This window comes from Haemaphysalis longicornis, unplaced genomic scaffold (genome assembly GCF_048455015.1).
Source record: "Haemaphysalis longicornis isolate Haplotype H1 unplaced genomic scaffold, Haemaphysalis longicornis Haplotype H1 scaffold_8, whole genome shotgun sequence".
NCBI lineage: Eukaryota > Metazoa > Arthropoda > Arachnida > Ixodida > Ixodidae > Haemaphysalis > Haemaphysalis longicornis.
Genome location: NW_027526445.1, coordinates 151,991,136 through 152,011,736, shown reverse-complemented (window position 1 = coordinate 152,011,736; position 20,601 = coordinate 151,991,136). Strand labels below are relative to the sequence as shown.

General features: G+C 48.1%; 1 protein-coding gene across 2 annotated transcripts in view; it reads left to right on the top strand.

The window, feature by feature from the left end:
• The window catches only part of LOC144149874 (apoptosis-resistant E3 ubiquitin protein ligase 1), a 91,673-nt gene that overhangs the window by 53,156 nt on the left and 17,916 nt on the right, over positions 1-20,601 (top strand). For both annotated transcript variants that reach the window (XM_077681588.1, XM_077681587.1), the window contains exons 4-9: positions 10,244-10,452; positions 11,523-11,746; positions 12,397-12,640; positions 14,892-15,061; positions 15,856-16,027; positions 18,816-18,949. In XM_077681588.1, coding sequence (XP_077537714.1) covers positions 10,244-10,452; positions 11,523-11,746; positions 12,397-12,640; positions 14,892-15,061; positions 15,856-16,027; positions 18,816-18,949 — 1,153 coding nt within the window. The remainder of the gene's footprint in view (positions 1-10,243; positions 10,453-11,522; positions 11,747-12,396; positions 12,641-14,891; positions 15,062-15,855; positions 16,028-18,815; positions 18,950-20,601) is intronic.

Below are 20,601 nucleotides of genomic sequence, written 5' to 3'. Positions count from 1 at the left end.
GTAAGCTTTCCCGAGCGTGTAAGTTCGCAGGTTTTATTTCTGATTTCGCGCTTTTACAAAGCACTACCACCATTTTCTTCCATTTTTGTTGTTTTTAAACGCGCTGGCATTTCTCATTCTTGATCCCCGCTGTTGTTTTCTGCTTTCTTCTTAATCTATGCCTTCCTTTGCATCTTGGACAGCTCTCTGGCGCTCTTTGCCCCCAGTTGGCCTTAAGCCATTGAAATACAGCCATCATCATCATCATTTAGTCTGTGCCTGGCGGAAATGAATAGAGCTATATTAAAAGAAAAATCCTCGGGGTACGTAAGCCTACTTGCAGGCTTTGAAGGCCGAAGCATTATGGCTGCTACCCCGGGCGATCCGAGACTCTTTTACTGCTATACGTCGTGCTTGCGTCTCTTTCTTCGCCTTCAGTTCTTCGTGTTTCGACCCGCTGCGGTGGCTCAGTGGCTAAGGTGTTGCGCTGCTGAGCACGAGGTCGCGGGTTCGATTCCCGGCCGTGGTGGCCCGCTTTTCTGATGAAGGCGAAAAGCAAAAAACGCCCGTGTGTTCGAGATTTCGGCGCACGTTAAAGATCCTCAGGGGGTCGAAATTAATCCGGAGCCCTCCACTACGGCGCGCCTCATCGCCTGCTTGCGTCGGCGCGTTAAACCCTTACAATCAATAAATCAATCTTAGTCTTTCGGCAGGGATTACTTCGACAGACAGATTGGCGACACTTCACGTCACAGCTTCACCAGGACCAGAGCTCTCCGTGGGTGGCGCGCACTTGTTCTACTCACTTGCAGTCACGCTTACCGGTCACGCGGTGCGATTCCCACAGTCCATACCTGCCAACTATCCCGATTTACCCGGGGGACTCCCGATTTCTTACCTATTCTCCCGATTGCACGGGCACAGCCATAAATCTCCCGATAAACGTCCCCAACCCCCATCTCGAAAACAAAACAAAAAGAAAACAAAGAACTGCGTTATGTAGCACAACCGCATTGCGATTGCCATCACGAGCTGGATAGCTAGCCGAAGTCGGATGGGAATCCAAGCCGTTTGTGTGCACGGAGTGTACAAGCCTAACTTTGTTCACATGTGGTCGGGACAATGCGTTGAGGACTGAACGTAGTAACATTCTGCTTTTCACAGCTCTCTTGACATCATGGCGTCGTCGAAACCCAAGAAAAAGTATTTAAAATGTTTCTTGAAATGTTATACTTCAGAATTCCCGTGTTTCGTGCCGTCCAGGAAAGGCGAACAGTTCGGATTTTGCACGACTTGCGCATGCCACGGGAACGCACGTCCCACGGCGGCAAAGGAGACTTAAAGCTGCATTGGCCGACTACTAAGCACCAAAGCTTCCTTCGTGCTATCGGGAAGCAGAGGACCGTGAGCAACTTATTTGGCAACAGCAATGAAGACAGTGTTGTGCGTGCGGAGTGTTACTTTTCACTGGATTTCTTATCGAGCACAATTTGCCGCTCAGCGAGAGTGATAACGTTGGGCCTCTTCTGCGCAAGATGTTTCCCAAGTGCGAAGAGGCGAAGCGCTACGGGTGCGGGAGAACGAAGGCAACTGCCATTGTCGGTGAAATGGCTACGGAGGCGCAAGGTGCAATGGTGGAAAGCCTGTAGCGTCGTGTTTTCGCGCTTGCGGTTGACGGCAGCAGCGACACCTCATCGCAGCTTTACCCTGTCGTGGCAGCCTACTAAATGCGGGCGGGTTGAAAAAGTAAGCTGCTATGCATGCAAGAATCGGTGTGGCCATGAGAAAGATGAATCTTGAAAGACGAAAAACGAAAGATGAATCTTGTATGTATAGCATGTGCACAGGCTTCCCCTGGTGCGTGACGCCGGTGCGTAACCCTTTCCCCTGGTCGGTATCGAACCTGAGACCCTCGCGTTACGAATCCGATGTCTATCCCACTGCGCCACACAGCCACACGTTACTCGTATGCAAAGTGTGGTGGGTGATCCTTGCGCTGCATCGTTACCATGGAGGCTGCCGTTGCTGGGCCGCGGATAAGTACACATTAACATAAAATAAGGGGGGAAAAGCATGAATGAATGCATTAATTACCCCAAATTAATGAAAACTCATTCCGGTGTATCTTTCTGGGGCAGTGGCTCCCTCTCTTGACTACTTTCGGTATCAGCGCCTGTCTGATAGTGAAACTAGTCGAGAGAGGGCGCCACAGCCCCTTTGGCGAATCAGTGCTCCGCACTTGACAGCTCTTACGTCGAGTGGAGCTGCTTTAATTACAGTAAAAGCTCGTTAATCCGATCTCGGTTAATTCGAACGTCCGGTTAGTTCGAACTCACGCCCTTGTCCCGACACAGCCCTGTGTATTTCAAAGGGGAAAAAACTCCCGATAATTAGGACGCGTCGGTATCCAGAACGGTTAATTCGAACTATGATCCCCTGGTTTCCATCGCTGCCCGCAGAAGACATCGGCCCAGATTGATTATAATGTGTTGCAAATCCAAACCAAACCAAATTTACTGGAGATGCAAAACAACGAAACAGCAAAACAACAGCGTGGCACACGCGCTACGCTCCTGCAACAGCTTATTTCGCTCCTACAGAGGGTGTCGCGCCAACAGCGCCAATGCTCGGGCGCATGCCGTTATTATTTACGATGCATTATTTACGAAATCACCTGCCACAAACGTGTAGTAGCGCCTAATTCGCGATGACGAGTCCAGAGGTGGCTTCAGTTTGCGTTCTGCCCGCGCAGTGTGGCGCGATTTCAGCAACCAAAACGATGCCACCTAAATACCACACTTGCGTTCTTCGTCTTTTTTTTTTTTTTCGTCTTCTTTGTTTGTCTACTTGTTATATTACACTGTTGTAAAGTTTATTCCTAGTCTTTCTGTTGTCACTGGAGTGTTCATTCCTTCTTTTTATTTCCTTTTCGTGTTGTTTCTTGTTAAAATGTGCGATCATTGTCACTTTTTTAGATGTTACAACCTCGACGTATACGCCCTGTCACTTGAGTGTTAATTCCCTTCCTTTTTTATTTCCTTTTTTGTTATTCCTTGTTAAAACTTGTGATCATTGATACTTTTTTACGAAGTTGTTGAAACCTTGATGTACGCCGTCACTTGAGTGCTCGTTCCTGTCTTTTTTCTATTTCCATTTTTTGTTGTTCCTTAATTGTTACCTTTTTCTGAAGATGTTGCAACCATGATGTACGCCCCCCCCCCCCCCCCCCCTATGTAATTTAATGCCTCCGGGACCTTAAGGATGAATAAATAAAATGAAATTTCCATTAATTCTAGCACCCGCCCGCTAATTCGACCTCCGCTTAATTCGAACAATTTTGTGATCCCCTTGTAGTTCCAGTTAACGAGCTTTTACTGTATTTTCTTTTCAGTGGTGGCCATTTTTTTTGTACGGGATGCTTTTTCGCACAATAGGATACCTAATTAGGCTTTCGCCTTAAAAATAGTATTGTTCAGGGGTTTCCCCAGGCATCGAATCAAGGGGGGGAAGGGGTGTCTCAATGGCGCTGTGGGGGGGGGGGGGGGGGGGTCATAAACCAGAAAAGCTGTTTTTTATCCTGTTTTTTATTTTTTAGCTGTTTTTTACTGCCATTTTAAAAAAAATGGCAGTAAGGCACACCCCCGAAAATATCTGGGTTTCGGAGAACTCGTGCACAAAATGTTCTCGTCCTGCAGTTGCTCCCGCACCTACCCGTCACCCGTACCATTCATATGAATGTCACGGTAGCAGGCGAAAGTTTCCGTGACTAATCTGCGGCCGTTGAAGCTCCCCTTTTCCTTTACTTTTTTTTTTTTTTTTTCATTTTCGCTACTCCCTGTGCTCGCAGCGTGGTCAGCCTCAAACCACTTTGCCCCTTTCCTTTGAAAGCCTTTTTTGTGTGCACATACGAACTTGCCACGAGCTGCCGAAAAAAAGGCAATAAATACGTGCAACGCTAACAGCAAGCTCGGGGGGCGCACTTTTGTTTATTTTGCCCGAGGCTACTGCCAAGAATAGCAGACGGGCAGCCCGCGCATGCGCAGATCGATACTGAAGAAGGTCCATACAAGGACTGACAAGAGTGAAATTTGGGGATTCAAGGGGGGGTGTCCAGAAAAACTAGGGGGGGTCTACACACCCCCTAGGGGGGTGTAGGGAAATCACTGGTATTGTTGTACCGAGGTTTACACGGGAGTAAAACAGCCGTGGCGTTAAAATCGAACGCCGATCGAATAAAATCGAACGCCGATATCGCGGGAACTATAAACGCGAACGCGAAGCGGGACGGCCCACCTCCCACGTGGTCTTTTATACCCGGTGGAAACCGGAGAGGGGGGGGGGGGAGGGGGGGACGGAAATTGACGGCGCCGCGCCCGTGTCGGGGACTGCAGCTCGTTACTGGTGGATTCTGAATTATGCATCGCCGTCATCTGCGCCGAGCTTTGCGCCCCGGCGGCGTTCACGCAACGTCTGCGCGACTGAAATGAGCGCGCGCGCACACGCCGCGCACGAAGTGGAAAGTAGAATAGCCGCGGCAAAGTACACAGTGCGCCTTCCGACCACGCCTCCTTAACAAGCCAAGAGCTTCCCCGGCGCTTCTTTGCGCGGGATTTTGTTCGTTTGTTTGCTCCTCTTTACGTCGAGTGGCCAGTTTCTATGCTTATTCTTTAAAGCGAAGCTTTACATGGCTAGTTCAAAGGAAAATCCGGTGGTTTCGTGTACACAGACAACTCCTCGGGCGCAACCCCATGCACAACCGCGAAAAGACCAGGTTGGAGAGGAATTAGAAGTAAGGGAATAGAGAGAGGTGACGTAGCTGCACTCCCGCATCTTGCGACTCTGGTGAGTGGCGATGGCGCATCGGAAGAGCGAAAGATCTGCCATGAGAGAAGCGCGAAAGCTAAAAGAGCGTCTAACCTTCGCCCGAACTGCGTCCAACCGATCGTCGAACCTCCAAAGACCCAAAAAATCGAAAACGAAGAACGAATCCATGCGACGATTTTTCGTGCTCAATGTAAATGCATCTACTAACGATCTAAATGTATACAAATGCGTGGCTCATGAGATAAAGGTATAGTATGTACTCCCTATTCATGATCGGTACGCGTATTGTCTTATCTAGAACCGTTACTTTTTTGTGGTTTTTAAATAACCGCTTTGACACAGTGGAAACCCGGTTTCACTTTTTTCTGGCCGCAGCGTTGTCGATGTCTGGACGCCATCTCTTGCCTTCGGCGTCGCGGCCCCGTTCTACTTCCTGGGCCGCCGGATCGGCACGGGCGCGCTCTCTAGCCCTCGCCGCCGCTGCTCGCGACGTCGTTCCTAGCACCAACGGGCCACTCGCTTAAAGGGTGTTCTCTTTCTTTTCGTGACTGGCCAACTGCGTCACAAACACGTGGCCGTGGCCAAGGTGATGTTGCCATGACGTGTTTTGACGCGAGATATCCCCGACGTTCTCGTTTTTGTTTCTCTCTCTCTCTCTCTCTCTCTCTCTCTCTCTCTCTCTCTCTCTCTTGGAGTCTCTCTCACTGTTTCTTCGCGCATGCGCGCTCCTTGCTGCGGAAAGTTTTCCTCTCGCACACACGCAGACAGTGTCGCCATAAAATATATAAATTCTAAACAATACCTGCTTCACCTTGCATTTGGCAGGCTTTCAACGTACCGATCAACATAAATAAACAAAAAAATGTTTGAGCAAAGCCAACACATTGATTAAAAAACCCCTGCACTTTTTCACGACGGCTCGGGCGCCAGAGGATCTCGAGCTTCGTCGCAGGCGTTATTATTTATGGAACCAAACAGAGCTACGGCCATCCTTTGCAAACCTGGGATACTGTCTAATATACCCGGCGCAAACATTTCGGAAGGCTGGCCTCAGTGGCATCAGCGCGAAAAATTCAATTTAACGTAACATTCGACATAAAATTAAAAAAAATTCTTTACTGTTTTTTTTTTGTTTTGTTTTCTGTTCTTTTTCTTTCCATCATGTTATAGTGTATGCAGTACGTTTCTGCGTTTTGTGGCTTGCTCCCATTGTGTTCTTATTTAACGCACGTGCAGATCTGCCGTAATTCCACGGACGACACTCCGCGCTGCAAAGGGGTTCCCAGCTTTTTTCATTTCTTTTTTAATTTTTTTGTAATCTCTCTGGGCACATGACACAAAAATATTCTCATCTTTGTCTCGCTGTGCATCTTTCTTCCTACTTTCATTTCGAAGGCGATCTCTCTCTCCGATGCTTCTTAAATTTCTTTCTCTTTGCTTGGCACGTTCTCTAAGCGAGAGAAAACACGGCAGCGCTTGATGCGGTTTGTTTTACACGTTCTGTGCCTGGCGTGGATAACTCCCTTCGCTGTCAGCCTCGGTGCGTCGGCCGGGGATTAGGGGCCAAATTGGGTAGGCAGTGCCGTCGAGGCACAGCAGAAACGAATCAGCCGAAATTACTGCTTCATCAGCGCGCCTGTGTCGTCTCTTACGTTCTCTGTCGGTTGTTCGTGTTGTGTTCGCCGTTATATGCGCGCGAACTGCGGACTGATTAGTTCATTCAAAACTGTATTAATGCACATGTGCGTGGGGAAAATGTGCAGCCCAGGTGTGGCATGGCTGTCGTTTTACGTAGACACGTTCCGAGTGCATTTGCCGGTTATTATGGCGCCTTAACTTCATTAAAAACCAGTAAGGCGCACGTATAAAAAGGAAATATGCGGCCACGTGATGGAATGGTTTTCATTTTACGTGGACACGCATTCTGGCTGCACGAATGGGGGATGTTAATGACAGCGTCTGTGGCGCGCGGAACTGGTTAGCGGTAATTTGGAGTCTGCAGAACGTAGCCTCTTTTTATTATTATTTATTTAAGATAGGTTTTCTTTTTTTTTTTTTTTTTACCAATGTTATTTCTGTAACAACGTGTTGTCCCCGAGAGGCCGGAAGAAGTTAGGGGGGGGTGGACACGCGGGCTTTTTGGAAGATTAAGTTCTGAGAAAATGGAAATGACAAGTCAAGGCAGAGAAAAATGGCTTTCAAGAGTGGTGGGGGGGCCGTAGTGAAACAGGAGAGAATATGTAAAAAAAGACACTAAAAGGAAGATTTTAAGCAGTGACTGCTCGATCGCGTTTCTCTCTTTCCGCTTTTTTAAAAGTGCGGGGAGCTGTCAGAACTTGAGCTTTTGCGCCCTGGTGTAATTAGAGCGCCCGGCCTCAGGGACTATACGGCTACTTTACCCCAGTGTCTAAACACAATGTCGGGCCGGAAAACTTGCGCTACAGAGTTGCGGCGGCGGTCGGCTGTGTCAGTGACAAATGGATGACGACAGCCGAGTAGAGGGAAAAGCAAAAAAAAAAAAAAAAAAAGAGACAAAAGTGCAGCGTCTTGGAGACAGGGCGATGGCAGGTTGAGGGAAGAGACGCGGTGAAAGAACACAGAAAACAGAACAACTGACTTGCAGGGAAAGGGGTGGCAGTGAAAACGTCTTTGTTTTCTTAGCCTTTTCTACAGGCACGTGGGACGGAGACAGAGCCTGTTTCTTCTAGGCTGCCTGCGCCGACGTAATTAGGTTCGGCGTTGTATCGCAGAAGCTGCCCACGACATGTCGCCTTTGTGAGGAGTAAAATGGTGTCTCCGCTGTGCGCCCGCCCGCATGTTGTAAATGGGGCGCTTTTGCGGACGTCGGGAAAGTGGCGCCACGAAATTTAAGCCTTTTTTTAACGGCTTTATAACGGTTGTTAACGGCGACACTATAAATGATCGCTGGAGTTGGAGGGAAACTTGGCGGGTAGTTCGTGGTACACCTCTCGGATGAGGTCCTGGTTTGTTTTTGTGCACGCGGTGCAACCTAAGACGACGACTGCATGCACTTGTTGACGCTCGTGCAGTTGCTGAAAACTGTTTTAAAAACCCTAAGTTTGAAAAGGAATTACGAAAAAGCTAACAGCGAGTGAATCGCCGCGTGTTTTGTGTGTTGTCTGCGACGGCGTCAAATTCCACCTTCAGGCTTTAACATTCACACTTGCCTGGTTGTGAAGGGAGGCTAGCGGGTGAGGGGGGCATTGAGGGGTGCGAGGCGGTGCTTTTTTATATAACCTTTGAAACATGAGTTGGGTCCTGCCGGGCGACTTCGGCGCGTTTAGTTAACTTACCCGACCAGCTTCTCGTCGTCGTACGCGTCATGTGCATGGATGCATTTCCACCTGTGTGTGTCGGAACTTTCGACGAATCTCGTTGCGTGCGATTTTCCCCCGTCCATTGCTTTCCCTGGTAGCAGCGGTCGCGACCCGGTCCTCATCCGCGGGCATCTTCCGAGTAATAGTTGAACTATTTTACAGCGTGACGTGTCCATGCGACGTGTTTTCGAGCTTTGCGATGTCCGCGTTACATCATGTCTCGCGCGTCACGTGGCCTAATTTGCGCTGAATTAAAATCGCATTGGGACACTTTGGCCTTGACACCCTTGCTCGGAGGAAACCTAACACTAACATCAAAATTTGTGCGTGTTGCGACAGCTGCACAAAAACCGTGCGGCAGCTCCCAGGAGGGGGTCGTGTTGTCGATGCCTGGGGTGAATCCAAAATTTCTTGCTTAGGTGTGAGTCGAAATCCTCCTGGGGGGGGGGGGGGGGGAGGTGTTGGAGGGGGGGTGCTGTTGGGGGGTGTATAAATCCTTGAGCAGTGTACTCGTGTTTGTGAATTCTTATTTGGGGGGGGGGGAGCGGGGGTCGAAATCCTTCTGGAGGGGAGGGGGGTGTATAATTCGTGAAAGGTGCCGTAGTGGCTCACTACAAGAAAACAAACAAAAACTGACCACGGGGGGGGGGGGGGGGTATCACGTGAATAAACGGCATCACACCGGCTTATACGCCGCATTTGCTGTGATGCGTCCTTATCGTGGTATGCGGGCGTGTGGCTCCAACGAAAAAAAAATTCTTGGAAGGGTTACACAGCTCACGCTCAACGTCTTGTCATGTTACGAAATGGTCTGTCACCTTATAAGGTTCGAGCATTCTTTTGAGTGCTCGTACCCCCTTGCGAAGCAAGCGGCCTGTAAAGGGTGCATCCCTGCACACAGGGTCTTCTCACGGGGAAGCAACCTTTAGTACTAAAGAGTACATTATACTTCGGGTAGTTCGTTTTCGGGTTTTATATTTTAACACGAAAGTGTTTTATGTTGGGATACACCAAGATTTCACTGACGTCATATCCGTCACGGAAATGACGCCAGTACACCTTTGCCGAAGTGACCCGCCAACAGGACGTCGCTCTCCAAGTACACCCACAAGACAACCGCCGACCCGCAAATCATGCTCAGCCGCAGACTTCGCTGCGCATTTCACTTTCGTGTTTTACCGATTCCTATGACAGAGAAATCAACCACAGTTTTTTTTCCTCTATTATGGTGATCTACATTTACCTTATTACAGCAATTTAATGTCTTCACTTTGCCAATTATGCATTTTACGCAGATACTATTACAGTCTTAGCTTTGCCAATTATGCATTTCTATGCAGATAATATTGCAGCAATTTAATGGCTTAACTTTGCCAATTATGCATTTCTATGCAGATAATATTGCAGCAATTTAATGTCTTAACTTCGCCAATTATGCATTTTTACGCAGATACTATTACAGTCTTAGCTTTGCCAATTATGCATTTCTATGCAGATAATATTGCAGCAATTTATTGGCTTAACTTTGCCAATTATGCGTTTTTATGCAGATAATATTGCAGCAATTTAATGTCTTAACTTCGCCAATTATGCATTTTTACGCAGATACTATTACAGTCTTAGCTTTGCCAGTTATGCATTTCTATGCAGATAATATTGCAGCAATTTAATGGCTTAACTTTGCCAATTATGTGTTTTTATGCAGATAATATTGCAGCAATTTAATGTCTTAACTTCGCCAATTATGCATTTTTACGCAGATACTATTACAGTCTTAGCTTTGCCAATTATGCATTTCTATGCAGATAATATTGCAGCAATTTAATGGCTTAACTTTGCCAATTATGCGTTTTTATGCAGATAATATTGCAGCAATTTAATGTCGTTACCTCGCTAATTATGCATTTTTATGCAGATATTATTGCAGCAATTTAATGTCTTAACTTTGCCAGTTATGCAATTTTATGCAGATAGTACAAGTCGTACTACGTAATGCATCAGCAGCATAAAACGAAGCATTCCTCGGGTATCTGGGGGTGAAAAAAGACTCGCTGCTCGAAACCCCCGCTCCCTTCGTGTCTCCTTCTCGCCCTCGTGTGCAGGCCAACGTCCGAGCAGGGCCCCATTGGGAGCCTGGAGGAGCTGGTGTGGCAGGTGCGCTCTGGAGCAAATGGCGGCAAGGAGGGCTGGCGGCCGGAGGTGGTGCACGCCGTAGGGCTGCTGCCACGGAGCCCCGAGGCAGTCCGGGCCGTCACCGGCCGTGTCTGGGAGCAGGTCCTCGTCGACCACCAGCAGGAGACATGGGCCTTTGGTGAGACACTGTTCAGCACGTTCGCACTTTGCTCTCTCGGGCACTTCCATCATAGTGCAATGTCCCTGTAACCTGCGCGGTATGTTGCCAGTGGCTGCTGCTCAAGGAACCTGTTGTGTCCGTGTGCAGTCCTGCAGCACCATTTATCGGTGTTGGTGCATATTGTAGTGAATGACAGTAGAACACTGTGGACTTTTGATTGTTGATTGCACACAAACCCATTTGTACGTAGCAGGGGAAAATGGTGTTTGCATCAATTCGTGTCGGAGGAAAAACCCAACTGGGACTAAAGTAAAGTGAATGACTAAGAGGTTCCTCGGGAAACCTGGCATCTGAGGAGGATGCCTGTTTCTTCTCCTAGCAGTTGTAGACTTCATCTGCAGCTGTGTTGGTTGGCAGAACAGATGCAAAAGCTTGACTACGTGCCTCAAATGGCAGCAGAGTGGCTGCTTTCATGGTGGGAGAATTACTGAGGGGGGGCGCTTGTTGAAGAACTTTGGTATGCATGTGGTCCTCGTTTCTAATTGCTCACGGGGAGCCAGAAGGGAGCAGAAAAGCAGCAGCACAGTCCACACACTCTTGAGACCACTCAGGATTAAGCGCCACTTGTGAAGAGCCTTCACAGCATGAAATAAAACTGCCTGTCAGGAAGGGTGAAACCACGATCCTCCTCTTAATTCCACTTGTCCCACTAGTGCAAAGCGAGATGAAATGCGCCACAAAGCATGGAGTGACACATGCTCTGTTTTTTGCATTTATGCTGCTGCTGCTGCCAGTGCAATCCCTATGCAAAGAAGGTTTCTCTGCTAGTGTTTGAATAATCATTAACATAAATTGACGTTTTAAACTATTCCTCCCCCCTTTTTTTATGAGCCGTTCAAACTGTTCTCTGTGGCAGAATAAAGAAATTGTTCCAGCGATGTGGACGATCCCTGCTTGTCTCCAAAGCGAGCACTACAAAACCGTTTCCGTAGCAGCAACAACAACGGGAATCGTCGTACGTTGCCTTACCAAAGCGACTAATGATGAGGATACCAGTGACGGCAACGGCAACAACGACCACAACGCAGGGGCCCTGGTGGGTGTGTCGCTGGTGGCTTCCGTGCTGGTGGGTGTGGCCTCCCTGATGCTGGCGCCCGCGGGCTTCCTGTGTGACCAGTCGGCCGCTGCCGCCGCCAAGCTCGGCTTCCTCGGCTACCTCACCGGCAAGTACCTCTCGCCGGCCAGCTGCCGGGTAGAGTTCGACTGGACCGAGCCCCAGGTCGTCGGCAGCACCCTCACCTTCTTCATCAAGGTGAGGGGGGACTTGTGGGAGGGAGACACCGTCGTGGAGTAGAGGGGCAGTTGCTCGTTTTTTTAAGTTCCTAGAAATGCACACCAATTTGCGGAAAGCAGTCCAATTCTCAGAAGGAATCAAAGCAAGGAGAATTGGAATGGTTCAGCAGCCTGCACCGCCAACAAAACACAGCATACTCTAGTATACGTGTCAAGGACAACAGTTTTGTAACATAAAAATGCATTACGATAAGATGCAGAATTTGAGGCAGTTGTAAAAAAAAACAGGTAGAGGCAATAGCTTCATTTGCACAATTGATGAACATCAGGGACACATTTAAACAAGCAGTTCGTTTCTGTTTAGGAATATTGGGCATAAAGGTGACACTGGTGATGTTTCCAAGTGTAGACAGTGTCGACACCGAGGTAGTCTGTATCATTGCAGTCTTTAGATAGCTTCCTCCCAAGCTGCCTACTTTGCATTCGGAATAGGGTTCCAAACGACTGCTGTCCCACATAGCCAATTACCCGGCAGTCTGCTTGGGTCTGCGGGTAAGCAGACTTAAGTAAGGAATTTTTTGTTCTGTATATCGTTTGCAGCATGTGGCGAGTGGACGGGGGTGGGCCCTGACATCCCGATTGTCCTTTCCTCCTCTCTTCCCGGCCCAGTTCTTCCAGCGCAATGGTCGCGGCTACCCGATCTGTGACGAGGACCCGCTGCTGGTGGAAGTGGTGGCCGGGAACGGGGTGCACAAGGTGGCCTGCAGCGTCGAGCTGGGTGGCACCGACCCCGCCCTGGCCAACCAGGCGCGCGTCCAGTTCACGGTGCGGCGCGCGGGCCTCTGCCACGTGTCCGTCCTCGTCGGCATGGTGCACGTGCGGGGGTCGCCCTTTGTCAAGAGCTTCCTGCCCGGTGGGCCCCCCTTCCTTCCCCTCATCACCCACCGCGGTGGCTCAGTGGCTAAGGCGTTGAGCTGCTGAGCCCAAGGTCGTGGGGATTTTCTGGTGGAGGCGAAAAGCAAAAAAACCCCGTGTGTCAAGATTTTGGCGCGTTACTGTATTTATTGAAATATAAGGCGAGGTTTTTTTTCCAAAATCCGTAGTCTCAAAGTCATGCCTGCCTGTATTCGAAACTCAGTATATGTATATATACAATATGTGGTTATTTTTTTTACTCCAAATCCAAACTGCACCTTCTTCGCAACCACCTTATAATCGAATAAATACAGTATTAAAGGTCTCCGAGGGATGGAAATTAATCCGGAGCCCTCCGCTACAGTGTTCCTCGTGGCTCAGGTGTAGCTTCCGCACGTTAATAGACCCCGCAGTCAATCAGTCAATCCTTCTTCTGCCTCCTCTTAACAACAAAGCTGGTTAAGCTTGAGTTCCATCCGTACCTGGCATCGCTCGAAACTCGGAGCAGCAATGTGGAGAGGAGGAAAATGCCAGGCCAAGAAGTGCGAGGGAGAGTGGAGAGGAGGTAAGGAGACGACGACCAGGTGTGGGGAAGTAGTGCGCGCCTCAAGAAAAGAATGCCTCCCAGGGTTTGGAGTTGAACCTGGGCCCCTGACATTAAATCTGGCATCTATCCGATTGCGCTATCATCGCATTCGGGGCACTTTCTTTGGGTCTATGGCCTGGCCGTTGGCTTTGGATTTTGGCTGAGTTGAAGTGGACTTGACTTCAGTCTTTGGCACTTTGGATTCTGATCTACCGATAAGATGGGCAGACCTAAGAAAGCCAAGTAAAGACCACCAGGTCCACTGTTTCCTCAGTCTTCGCATCTCAGTTGTGAAGGTGGCCAAATTTTTCGGTTCTCTGTTCTCTAGCGAGGCTTTATAAAGGGCACGAGACATCTCCGAAAATCTGTTGCTTGCAGGAAACGAGCTTCTTGGGTAGGGAACAAACTTGAGTGCAGGATTTCATAGTTCAAATTATTAAGAAGGAATGGACTTGTGCTGACCATGTAGCGACGACCGGTGGACCACCACGGTAGCGGTGTGGCTACTGAGACGTGATACTAGAACGAGAGGGAGACAGTTAACTCAACGGAGGTACGGATTAACAAAGTTCGGGGGCAAGGAACTTACACGGGCAGTGCAGGACCGGAGTGGGAGCGGCCTTCATCTTGGAGTGAATTTTGGCATGATAATGACGATGCTGATGTAGACTCCCCTCGCAGAGATGTTAAAAGTTGTCAGTGCTGGCGATTGAACACAGGCCCAAAAGGTTTCGAAGCGACAGATCGGTAAAAAACTAAAAACTTGCATGTGTGGGATTGGCCTAGGGTTTGGCAAAGGCCGTTTGACTTCCGAATGGATTTTTAAGGTCACTGGGTGCCAAGAAGACAGGACTGCTCCATGTGACCTGTAGTGATGAAAAAGAACCGTGGGGGAACGTTGGTGGGATTGCCGGAAAAAAGTGAGGTTCTGGGAGATTGGCCAAGTGGGTCAGGCCAAGAAGTGCACCTTACTAAGAGTGCCAGCTTCTTTGCTCGCTTGCTGTCTCGCCTAATCAGCCTTCTTTTGCATTGTATGCACTTGTTAGGCTTTCCCTAAGAAAGAGGGACGGTGATTTTCTCTTTTTTCATTTCTGTGCTTTAATTGCTACTTTTTGCTGTATGTTAGTTTGGTACCCCTCCTCTAATCAAGTGTAGTAATGGTCCCCGTTGCCATCCTTGTTCACATATAGCACTGTGCGTAGAGCTCGTGCATGGGTCATTGCATACACTGCACGAAACTGCACGCTCAGCTGCTGCAACCCGCGCGCAATTCCAGGTTCCCACGATAAGTAACCTTCAAAGCGTTGCCGGAGCGTGCGAGGCCGTGTCCACTAGTAAAAAGAGTAAAAGTGCCCTCGTAACGAGCACGCTGTTTATGCGGTGCTCGCCCACAGGCATCAGAGTGATTGCCAGCCACTGTGGGCAGACAAGATCGAGAGTGATATGACTACCGCTTCATGGCACTGGCGGCAGCTGAAGCCGCACTTCTTCCCTTCTTTTGTGTCCCGTCTGGGGGGGGTCCTGTACCTTTCTTAGAGGTGCAGATGTTTGCCTCTTCAAAATGGAGATGTGCAGATTTGAACGGACCCGTCGTAGCCTGTCTTCCTCCAGGGGGGTGCCCCCGCCGCCTGGCCTCATGTGCACTTGCCCCGCACTGGTGCAGGGCGCCCCGACCCGCAGAAGACGGGCTTCATCCACCACAGCTGCACTGTAGTGTGCACCCAGGACGAGCCGCACCACCTGTTCCTGGAGCCCCGGGACAAGTACAACAACGCCTGCATCGTCGACCCCAGCACGGACCCCAGCGACGAGTACAGCGTCGACATCATCGAGGTGAGGGCAGGGGGAGGGGCCTTGGGAGGAGGAGGCCACACTGAGTCCCACGGGGACTACTGACCAGCCCGAATAAGAGATCTGTGAGTGGGCAGAACGGTCTATCCTCTCTCTTATTCTCTCTCTCTCCTAGTGTCTGTTAGTTTTTTATTATTATTATTATTTGTCTAGACCCTCTTTTTGGTGTAGTACTAGAATGAAGTTAAACTTTTAACAGCTTAGGTGCAAAAGGGACCATTTTACCAATCTCAGGTCTTCTCTGGTTCGTTTCTGATGACTGTTGTGATATCACGAACATTTATTTTTTCTTTTAGGTCTAGTTAAATGTGGCTATTCAAGCATCGCTTATCTCTAGTTTTCTCTTAGTTGTTTCTTTGTCAGTTGTCATGTTTATATTATAGGAACATATATTTTCTAACTCACTGCAAACGTGTTTGGCCCAGTATAAATAGAATGTTGAGTAAGAAAAAAAAATTTATTTTTTTTTACAAAAAATAAATAAAATTGCAGAAATGATGTTTGACTCTAGAAATGTGCTCCCAAACAAAGTTTCACTGCTCCAAAACTCTTCTCTCGACACTCCAAAGCTGCTCCAAAACTCGTCTCTTGACACTCCGAAACTGCTCCAAAACTCGTCTCGACACTCCAAAGCTGCTCCAAAACTCCCCTTTTATTGCTCCAAAGCTGCTCCAGAACAGCATTACTCCAGCTCCCTGAGCTGCTACAAACGGCTCGAGCACTACATTCGTCCGTCATTTGTTTCTGTTCTCGTTTCCCTTTCCGTCCTGCCCCAGGTGAGCTCGGGGCGCCCCGTGACGTCGCCGTGCTACCACTGGGACAACCACCCGGAGAACTCCAGGATTGCCCTGGTGCTGCGCCTGGACCAGGCGGGCTGCTACCAGGTCAGCGTCTCCTACCGGGGGACCAGCCTCAGCAACGGCGACTTCCACGTCATCGTCCTCTCCAGTGAGTGGGCCGTTCATTCGTGGCCAGGGTTGCCACGTCCTCAGATAGATAGAAAAGTCGCCGAGAAATTGCCCAAAGTAGCCGAAAAAGTCGCCACCTTAAAGTGAATGTTTGAAATGGAGCCACAAAAGTCCCCATTTTCAGCAAGGCGATGCTAGTCAGTACTTTTTTATTACATTCACGTAAAAAAATGCAGAAATTTCGAGAGGTAGAAAACCATATTACAAATTTTACTCAATAGCTTTGGTACGGGAAAGCGACAGCGCTTGATTACTGTCTACAACAAAGTTGAAATATGCAGTTCTAAGTAAAGAATTCAAAGAATATGAATCACTTGGACGGCCATTTGCTGCACACAGCGTTTTACTGCTTTCGCTACCTATTTACATTCCCGTGCCTACAAGCTTTGCACCACCCTGCATGTCATCTCAAGCTCCCGTAAACTACTGAAGCATTACACTTTAATCCGATGGCGTTGCTGGCAGGCTTTGACACTATACATACAACATCAGGTGCAGGAAGTCAAGAAGAGCAAGGCGGATATTGATTTTTGCCCGTAAGGAGTGCTTTACAGTGGTGTGTTAGGCTAATTTTTGGGGACCTATTCTAGACTTTGCCAGATTACCGTCATCTGCCTAAAAGTTAGTTGTGTTCTGTTGGTTTAGTTTGTCTCAACGGCTGAATGCACTGAAAAGGTCATAAAAAGGCCCCGGAAGGGCCTTTTTATGACCTTTTCAGTGCATTCAGCCGTTGAGACAAACTAAACCAACAGAACACAACTAACTTTTAGGCAGATGACGGTAATCTGGCAAAGTCTAGAATAGGTCCCCAAAAATTAGCCTAACACACCACTGTAAAGCATGGCTTTTTTATGGGGCATCGGAAGGGCTCATAAATATAGAAAATTACCAATGCTCGAAGGAGTCAGAAAGTAGCCAAGTCGCCGCACTGAAATTTCCATCGCCACCAGTCTCCAAAAGTCGTTAGCTTGGCGACAAATCGCCACACCTGGCAATCCCGGTTCATGGCTCATTGCCTACTTGCCGAGGCCCCGGACTAAAACGCATGTTTAAAGCGAAAGCTTTCTTTGTGAAACCGATTGCATCTTGTCAAAAAGCCAATGCATTTCCCCATAGACTGGCTGGTAGACCGGAAAGCTCTGATAAGGTCTGTGGGCCCACCGTGTGCGCATGAAACCGGGCTTCCATCGTGCTGAAACGGTCGCTTGAAAATCGCGAAAAAGGAATGCTTCTAGATAAGACTATACCCGCACAGATCATGAGGGGGGAGTACGGTATAAACCGGGTATTGGTACACACTTCGATCATTCGTAGATGCACATTACTTAGTGCAAGAAAAAATGGTTGCACGAATTCATTCTTCATTTGCGATTTGGGTCTTTGAAGATTTGACGATTGTTTGAACCGAATGCTGGACGCACTTTTAGCGAAGGTTTTGACGCAGTTTGAATTTGAGAAAGCTTTCGCACTTCTCTTAGCTTCCTTTAAGGAAAGGAGGGTGAAGTTTTTTTGGGGCAGATGACCGTTGTGTGTGGGCCTCTGCTATTTCACCTTTGTTGTCCTGCGTGCGATTGTAGCCTGTTGAATATTTCAAGAGAGAAGTGCAACCCGTTTTGCAGTTCTCCCAGGGGCTGGAAAATGGGTTGCCACTGTTATAGCTGTTCGCTGTATGTTTGGGTGAGGGACAGGGAAAAGCGCCGCATAGCACAATCAGACCAGAGCAAACGTCGCTGGTTGGATTTCACTTCAGTCGAATGAATTTCTTGGGAAATCGAAGAAACAAGCTAATCGCAGGTGGACAATTTGTGCATTTCTGATCTCGTGCTTCCCCTTCTCAACTTCCATGCATCCAATCCCCAGGGGCTCTGTCGTGTACAATCAGACCACTGCATTTCTTTTCTTTTTTTTCTATCACTTAGTTGTGTCATTACATTTGGAGTAGTTTTTGAAAATGAAATCTACTTTTTTTTTTTTTTTTTTTTGCGGTTGGCAGTTTGATTGCACTACCAAGTTTCCAGCAGCCAAAAATCACCTTTCATTCGCACATACAAAAAAAGTGGGCAACTTAACAACGGAACTTTGTGGGCAACTTAACAACGGAACCTAGCCTATGGCAAGAGCCCCCCATCCCAGCACCCCACTTGGCTTTTAAGACCAAGAGCTTTTGTGTGGTTGGAAGAACATTGGAAGTGAACTGGCATCATGAAGCTAGCCACGTTATTCCTTCAGGCTACCGCTAGGTCTGACAAGAGTATCCACAAACCACACTTTTTTTAATGTTCTCTGTTCTGTCATTGTTGAATCAAGTGATGCGTGAATTGGTTTTTAAAAGGAATAAGACACGGGCTGGATAAGCTGCTGTCTTTTTTTTTTTTTTTTTAATGTGCAGGACACTAGTATTAGTGTACACAACAAATTGCTTTGAATATTTTCCATATTACCCCCCCCCCTCGCTTCCAGCACAATTGGCATAGTTTACTGTTACTGTAAGTTTTACCTCCCGGGCAGCCAAAGAGGTCGGGGCACACAAGGGCATGCTGGGTAATGCCTAACATTGACAGCCTAGTGAGCCTGCAGGCTGTTTTCCCTGCAACTGGCACCTCAGTTGCTTAGTACAGCTCAGTCGCATCCCCCAGAAAAACGTGGTTTCGTTGTTTGTTTATCTTTTGTAGTTCCCCTCGCTTGTAACTCTCACATTCCGGGACCTCACCTAACCTGGCTTCCCCCTTCTTCTTCCCCCCGTCTTCACTTCCCCCAAACAAAAACAGAGAGCGATGCGTCCCTGGTGCGGAAGAACGTGGCCAAGAAGAGCCACAACATCTGGTACGAGGCCAAGCTGGTCGGCCTCAACAGCGAGAAGCTGGCCAAGCCCAAGAAGGTGTTCGTCTACATCTCGCCAAAGGTGGGGAGATCGGGGGGAGAGCACAGCAGCAGCAGCACGCCAGCGATAACAGGGCGCTCGCTAGCTTTGCGTGGTGCCATGTGACGGGATGAGCCCTTGTTCAGCTTTGTCTATTTTAGACGCTTGATTCTAGGCATTTCTATGCGGACTCCACAAGCAAACCCTGTCGGTCCATCTGTAATGCCTGATGCGTTACCCTTGTGCCACATGCGAAAATGGTGTTATTAAAAGGTGCTAGGACCTTCATATTTTCATGCACGCCTCCTTATATTGCACCGGGAAAAAGGTCTTCGCAGAAATGAATTTCGTATTGTAGCGATGCTGTCTCTGCGGGGGCTCAGTATTAGGGCTTCGTAGGGGTGCTTGGGTCTTGGTGAGGCACCTAATAGAAGGTGCCATGGCCTTTATGCGGGGGTGAGACAGCTGCGTATATTGTGCAGTTTTGATACAAATTTATTTTCCTGCGCCAGGCTGCTCCAAAAGCTTGAAAATTTCGAAAATTGCAGCAAACTGCTCTAAAACAGTCTGAGAGCCAAGAATTTTAACGCTGCCATCAGTTTCAGGGGGAAAAATGCTTACTGGAGGCATGCTTTTCTAGCATCTCCAAGGCGACGCAGTTTGTAAAGGTTTATTTGATTGACCATTCAATAAAACCCCGCATAAAATTGTCCTTGAGATAGTTTTTTCGAAAGTCACAATGTCGGGTTGCACATGTTATTTTCTGCAAGTTTTTAAAGTTTACCCATTGAAAACCATTGCGGTGTTATAAAACGCGAGTTATTGATGTCTTTGACAGCGAGTTTGCTAGCGGCGGGAATTGGCCGATCGACACTGCAAAAGCGGCGGGACGGGCTATTATTGCATGCTAGTAATAATGGTCCATCTATCTGAAGTGAAATTTAGTGCCAAAAGTTACTCAAATTACAATCGTAGGGAACGTGCACCTTGGGGATTGGAATGGGAGGGCTGGTGACGACTATCACCTCGCTTTGCGCAACTTTTGCCGTGGCTCTACACTTGTGCGCGAAGCCGTGTCTGGGATTGCAAAAATAACAATTTCGGCGGTCACATGATAATAAAAATGCCTTATGATTGCTTAGTTTTTCAATTCGATATTTTCAACGGCACTCCGTGCAATCTATGCAGAGAGCCCAAGAATTTGAAAATGGTTTGTAAAAAGGCAGTGCAGTTTGTACGTTACGATAGTCTAATAGGAAAAAAAACTTTTTTCAAAGGCTGTTTCAGTGTTCTGCACATTCAAAACTGATCGAAAAGTGCCCCAAGTTGTCAAAAATGAGATTTTTTAGGCTCCTAAGACGACGTATTTATGTCGTTTATTGCTCCAAATCATGGTTCTTCTGCTCCAAAACGAAGATTTCGCTGCTCCAAAAACTGCTCCCAAATCTAATTCAGCTGTCTCACCCCTGTTTATGCTTTGATATCAGACTCCTTACACTGCCTCAGGAAAAATGTCTTCCCAGCAATGCATTAGTGTGTAGTGGTGAAGCCAACTGTAAAGGAGTTAGGTTACAGCGTTCTATTGGAGTACTGAATGAATGAATGAAAAGTCTTTATTGTGGAATGGCTCTTTGGCCTAATAGGGGGAAGAAGGGTGTCGGAGAAAAGATAGAAACAAAGAAAGAAGAGAAAGA